We start from the raw sequence: 7387 nt of genomic DNA on the forward strand, positions 1-7387 counted from the left end.
CTACAATCAACATCACTTTTAAAACACAAATGCTACAGCGATAGAACAACATCTAAACAACCACAATTAAAAATATTACATTTCTCACCACAAAGCACAGAAAGTTAATAACAATAATGAACCCTTTAACAAATCATGGCGTTATTTAATACGGCTCCCCTAAAAGTACAAAACCGAATTCTAATATACATAAATCAAGTTCTGAGCTGTACACTATTAACTTTTAACCAGTACTAGTGGAAGTCAATCATGCATATGATTAATCCACAAACAACTTACACAAAAAGCTGTATATGCCTTCAAATAAGAATCTCAGAATCAAATAAAATAATTATAAATATCAATTAATTCAGGAAGCCATCTGCCTTCTCCGTGCGGCTCTGTCTATTCAGCCTGCCTCATTGCGCCGTCCTTGACCCAACCATTTAGCAACCAAATGGACACAGCTCTTGTCTACTCTCATATTAATTTTCCTGTTCCGAAATAAACTGATCATTATTTTGCCAACTTATGTTTGCTAATCAAGAACATGCGCGCAGGTACGGGAATTTTGTAATATCTCTACAGTTTAGAAAGTAACTGACAAACGTTTAATAAATTTGCGTTTAGTGAAAACGGGGTGAGGGTAGAGATAGGATAGGGGATATTGAGAGGATGGTTCAATCAGAAGGTTCTTTGTTAATCAGTCAAACAAACTCAACTATAAATTCATGAATCCTGACAGGGAAGGAACTCATTTCAAAACCATTTTGATTATTTTAATTCACGCATGAGAGATTTTGAGGTTTCAATAATTTATTTTCAAACTAACTGGCCTGATGTCTAGTAAAAAAGACTACGTCCGTTACTATGCACTCTTAGAACGACCGGATCGCCCTCTCTAGAAAAATACTCCACTCCACCCCAAATTGCATCCTGTCGGTAGCAATAAAACAGAACAGGCTCATAAAGGACTATATTTGTTCACTTTTAAATGGACACTAAAAGAAACCAACCCTAGATTGGTATCTCACGACATGTACCCCAGAACACGACACAAATCTAATACAACGGATTATTCCAAGATAACATTATTAAACACTTATTTATTCAAACTTCTGATAACTTTTCCTTATGCTAAGAAATCAGGGAGGGACCACTTTATGAAAAATTAAACCATGCTACCACTAAGTCTCGTGAATACTATACATGATGACCATTACGCATAACAACTGGAAAATGTGTAGGGTTGAGAAAAATATTCACAATACTGACTCCCCATAATCAACAAATAATATCTAACTAGCTAATAATAACTAGCAATAAACGGGAACGTAAAATACAAATATCACATACCTAGGTTTATTTCAATACATCGAAGTCTACAGAAGAGGACAGTTTTATTTCACTTTATCGATAGATTACATAGATGTACATATGCTTGATATATCAAAGGCCCATGCAAATATAACGTTCATAAATGTTGAGTTTTATGTCCTGGTGTCCTGTATAAGAAGATAACCGCCAATACAGAGTTCACTGAAGAATCAGATAGCATAACGTAAATTCACAGTGACTCAACACTGAATCAAAAGGAAGATAATGAGAAGTTTTATGTCTTAGTTGTGGTGGAAAGAAAGTCGTTGTTATGCAGCATTTTTTGAACAGATGTAAAATATTGTCACTGTGGTGGTAAATGTTGCTATAAAGAAAATCCCAAAAAAAATGAAGTCGAGGGCATTGCAGATGTGATTCCACGTGATTTTAGGCTTCTCATCTGGTGTTTGTGATTTTGACGTTTTGATTGCAGAAGTTGCTTCTTCAGTAGAAACTGTGTAACCAGAATCAAACATAGGAACCTCAGCCTCGCTCATCATTGCCGGATGCACCTTTTTATATCTTCTGCATCGGACTATATCCACAATCCATTGAAGTCTAATCAGCCATGACGGGATTGGGTCCTCATCAACATCCCTAAAATTCAGACGAAGTATAAACAGCGTCAAAATGACGATCAAAGTACTGAAACCGGTCATTAGTACCAAGTAAATACCGAGGAAGGAAACTTTTTCTGAATTCTGTGGCAATGTTGTTGTGATGATTGTCAAAAAGACAGCCAAAGCAAGAAATACTGTCACAGAAAACGAAGCCTTTTCTCCGGATTCTGCCGGAAGTACGAATATGCAGACGTTCAGAAGAGACAACATTATGACTGGTAAGATGACATTTAACAAAAAGAAAAGTGGTTTTCTTTTTAATTTGATTGAAAATAAAACTACAGCGTCAGCGGATTCCTGTAACATATCTACGCTCGTGTCAACAATTGACCATTCCGAATTTTCTTCGTATTGATCCAGGATAATTCCCTTCTTCCCCTCCGCAACATTTACTTCCACTTTCGTGTAACTCCATGCCACAAATTTCAAGGTACAAGTTTGAATATCAAAAGGAAAGTAGGTAATATCAACTCCGCATGTTGACTCAAAAATCTGAAAAAGAACTTGAGCAAATTAATGGAGGCCAAATGTATTGTTTTCAAATTGTTCTCAATAAGTTCTAAGGACTGTCAAATTGTATCCCACTCTCATGACACATTTGCGGCCCTACCTTAGATACGTGGTGCAGAATAAGGGTACAGTGATGGCCCATAAATGGTCGTTGGGTACTTGATATACAATGCAAAGAATCTTACATGAGTGCTCATTTCAAAATGACTTTATGAAACGAGTCCAAACATTTCTATGTTTGCGAGCCTTTAACACTGATTCCATTTTACCTACCACTGTCTAGCTTAGTGCAATTACTTTGACATGCAATGCGAGGCCTACATCGTTACGCCTTTCCTTTATATGACGTTATGACGCCGTCTGTAACTTGAGGACGGGCTATTACAAGTGCTACATATATGAGAATCATCGGAAAGGTATATTAACGTAAATAACACAGTATTCATGTTATAAATAAGAATTTTTCAAACGTAAAATAGCTTTGTTAGAAAGAGTTTACATAAAGTTCCTAGGTGCCAAGTAAGTGAAAGACCACTGAAGTGGATTAACCAGCGTTTGTAAATATTGTTCCATAAATCTAGCCTGTGATTCCCAAAAACTGAAAGGAGTGGTTTTGAAAATTAAACTTTACTAATTTGTCCGAAAACTACATTACGATCTCCAGACTTTCTATGTTAGGCCCAGGTCCATATTTCACAAGCGTAAATCTTATAGCTGAGTCTAGACTTAATAATTCTTGATATTAAGTCGGACTTAAGGACGAAGTGCACAGTTCAAAAAAGTACTTCCGCGCAATAATCTAGTGTTCTATTTTCGAACGAAGATTTTGTTTAAATAATATGAAAATATCGAACAATTTAGAAACAAAGTGAATATACTTGAAATATATAAAATATTCAGGTTGAATCATAAAGAGAACTTATAGGCAGATTTCCAGGAACCTTTACAGACCAGCACTGGTCCATCATGAGTGTGTTGGTAAATCTGTGACAGCAGTACTAACGATGTTTTGTTGCTTATGCAACTTCATTTCATTTGCAAAAGCATGTGTAACGCTATCTCTGAGTTGTTTCATAAAATTTTCTGTTGAAATAACGAATCAGTTAATAAGCAATATCGCCCTTGTGAAGCGCCTTGGAATCTCAAAGTAGTTCGCACAAATCTTAAGGTCATTTAAACTGGTTATTAATTCATTCTTCATTTATCTAATAACTCTGAATTCATCCTGATTATTTACTCTATAGTTTAATACCGTTGTTCTGTGTGATTATTTTTAAAGTTCCAACACGGACTTTATGGCAACAGTTAATTGGTAGACCAAATATATAGCGAAATTGATTTGTCTAACCCAAAGTACTAGTATCAACTTAAATGTTTGAAATTAATTGGCCATATTTTTAAAACTGTTCATTGGATTTTTAGAAAGGTTTTGCATATATTTCCATCCACTGAGAATATATGAGCTGAGTCCTACATGTTTAGAATAATATACAGTTCGTCAAAAAGTCACCTATAGACTTAGTGTGTACCATATATGATTTTATTGTTCAAGTGCCTAATAAAACGGGTTACTTTACACAAGGGCGGCATGTAAGGAAAAACATATTGTGGCGAAGACTGCCGTCGAGCCTCCGTACATTTGTTCTTACCATCGAATTTGTTCACTACAATCCTAAATACATTATTCGTCTTTCCTCAACAGTCGTATCACTAAAGTTATACTTGCATATACTGTTCGTTACTAGACAACACGCCACTAACGAATTTGAGAAAGAAAGGTGTTCACTTTAGTTGTTCTGTTCTTTTAGCAACGTTTTCTCATGAAAAAACAAAACTGCCACTATTTGTTTCCTGCTTTTGTAAAAGCATGAAAACGGTCCAGAAAAGACTTTGGCGAAAATGGGGTTGAGCCAGTAATGCTCACAGATAATTTGAACCAAATTAATATTGTTGTTGATACGTGATTATAACGTTAAAATTCGAGGGAGGATGGTTCTTCTTAAACGCGATAACAGTTGATCATATTTGTACAGAAAGAAATACCTACCCCAGATTAATATTTTACCCCAAATAAATCATCCAAACAATCATCTCAGATTATATCTTTACACAATTTTAAACACATCCGCAAACTGATGTTAATATAAGTACATAGGAAAATAAGAATGAATCATTTGTCCCGCTCTTATATACACACATATAGCGCTTAAACGTAATTTGTTCCTACTTTCTACATGCCATTTCACAATATCCCATGTCGTAAATTTACCCATCTGACCGACCTATCCAACGGAAAATAACTTAGTTCTTATTTTCTACTCTGCATCAAATGGTACAGTGATACTGAGGATATGCGGATAGAAACCTTAGAGTCATTACGCGATTTTATGGTCATTCGAAATTTCAAATCAGACTTTATCAAATAAACAAGGTGTTATTTTCAAAATTATCATAAAATTCCGTTGCAAAAGCAAACACAGATAAAATAAATTCAAAATATCGGCAAAAAGTAGCTCAAATGACCTATTACTGCAAAGCATAGTACTAACTCGAATGCGATCTGACACTGTACCCATATTCCCAATTACATGAAATGTCTTGGATCGTTGGTAAGTTTCCTCAATAGATTTTGCGCCTCTACTCTTCTGCTTTGTTGTAATCAAATTCATATAGCTACTGAAAAGTGGATGCCATCGTTATATTAATACTAAAATATTTGTCTAACTGATTTGCTCTTGGAAATCTTCATTATTGATAGAGTATTAGTCACATAATCGAAAGTTTTATTCGTGTAACTCGTTTCAGACGTGTAATTTTGTCAACGTCAGAGACCTCTTTTGTTCTTGTACGGTATCAAATAAAGTTTTTATCTTTTTCCGCCCATAAGCTTGACCAAGTATGCATCGTTGCTGTTCTAAGATAATTTCTACGTTAACTAATGCATATTCCGAAAATGTGTTTGTAAACGTATATAATATTTTTGGGCCTCATTGATAAATATGTATGATGAATTCAAACGAAATAGTGATTACAGTTTTTACCACGTGTTTATATAATCGGGAAAATCTATGCCATTATTTGAGACTTCCATTAATTCTTTCAAAATATTATGACCCTCGATCGTGTCATAAGCGTTTGTGAGGGTTAATGAGGTCAATGACTCCATCTTGTTTGACTCTGGTCACTTGTTTAGCCACTTTATTTGGTTACTTGTCTGCGTACTTATTTGTGCACTGTACTTTTGTGGATTGATAATAGACGGGTTGGACATTTATGCTAAAATGAACAAAATTCAATTGGATGGAGACTGTGACCTAGAAAAGTAATGAAAATATAAAACGACTATGATCACACTCCTCAAGATCGTTTTAAAACTGTATTAGAAAATGATGATTTAATATTTGGGCTGTCACATAAAAAATCGATTGAAGAAGACACAGCATTACTGTTTGAATTAGGAACTGAAAGAAAAGTTGATTCCAAAAGATTCTGCGGGAAATGCTCAGAAGAACTAATAAAACAGTGAAAGGACCAAGAACAGGTAAATGCTTCTCAAATACTTTTTTAAAAGCGTTTTAGATGATATGGTTCCAAACTTAGGCCAAGTCCGTTTGACATAAGGAAAGAAAGGTGTACGAGTAGAATATATTTATAACACTATTCATTACCTATTTATTCATAATATATATTTATAAACCCTTAGTTTTATACATGAATATGTTTTTCCAGTCTAATTTCAATACGTATACATTTAGAAAATGTGATAATTTCCAAAAGTTTATAACTGTGTCAATTTAACAAGGGGCATCTAGACTATTTCACTTAAAGTTTTTTAATAATAAGAATATTTTGTAATATGGTACATTTTAACATTTTATAGAAAGAAATACCTACCCCAAGAGGATACCAAGACACAGTGCCATCACTCAACACGTAAACAAACAAACTACTTGAGCCAAGTCCTTTCAATTTGGATACGCCATTTTGCAGAGATATATCCGGTTTCCACACGTTGTCCTGAGGAATAAATGTACCTGTCAGGTTGCCATAAGTCGATGGGGTCCATTGTAGATAATTATCGACCCATCTAATAAAAAGGTAACCGGAAGTGGTCAGTTTTTCCTTCTGCGAGTCAAAGTTTATTATGCTTGTAAGATGAAAATCAATAAAAACATCGGTTGCCGTATTTTGCTCGTAAGTAGGTCTAACAGCCTTATTATAGGCAGACAAATTAAACATTTGGGATAAAAGATTCTTTGCATCATCCGATGTTTGAGCATTTACTTTAGGCATGTACACGATCACTAAGAATAGCATCACCATTGAATTTAGTTTCCGATGCGTCATATCGGATTGATTACTAATGTATGCGCACTATAAAATCTATGATAATGCTTTTAAACAACTAGACAAAACACCTGTTTAGCAGTCTATAAATAAATGGATATTTGTATTGAAAACAATTTGTCATGGTCCATGTACAATAAAATAAATGTACCCTTTTACACTTATTTTAAACACTTTAGACAGTATAATCCATTCTTGTTTATTTAAAATGTATCATAGTAAGTTGTCCCGATTCAGGTTTGATGTGTGCTAATTCCAAGTTCACGGCTAATGAGACTCATCTCTTTCGGCTACCTATATAAGCTTTGACACGTCGTTTCTTACTGGAAAATTTCAGTGTCGCAATTCGTTGAGTGAAATCACACAGTGATATCACTCGGTGCTTTGAATGGAAAATGAATACCATGTATGATTGACAAAAACGTTTCAAATTTCTTATTCAACCTAAATTATCTACACGGAACTTGAGTCAAAAGAACATTCCTGTTAAGATAGAAATGCATAATAATGAAGACAGTTTTTAGTGACTTTCTTCAATGTAAAAAGATTATGTA

At 34.5% G+C, this 7387-nt stretch overlaps 1 protein-coding gene across 1 annotated transcript; it reads right to left on the reverse strand.

Moving 5' to 3' along the window:
* Positions 1–1327: 1327 nt before the first annotated feature.
* Positions 1328–7123, reverse strand: LOC149771303 (neuronal acetylcholine receptor subunit alpha-6-like). The gene is made up of 2 exons (XM_089948644.1): positions 6381–7123; positions 1328–2468 (listed from the first exon to the last, which is right to left on the reverse strand). Exons 1-2 carry the CDS (start codon positions 6831–6833, stop codon positions 1626–1628), a joined length of 1296 nt encoding a protein of 431 aa, XP_089804770.1. The 5' UTR covers positions 6834–7123; the 3' UTR covers positions 1328–1625.
* Positions 7124–7387: the final 264 nt, after the last annotated feature.

This window comes from Sinohyriopsis cumingii, unplaced genomic scaffold (genome assembly GCF_028554795.1).
Source record: "Sinohyriopsis cumingii isolate HCF-2022 unplaced genomic scaffold, ASM2855479v2 utg001964l, whole genome shotgun sequence".
NCBI lineage: Eukaryota > Metazoa > Mollusca > Bivalvia > Unionida > Unionidae > Sinohyriopsis > Sinohyriopsis cumingii.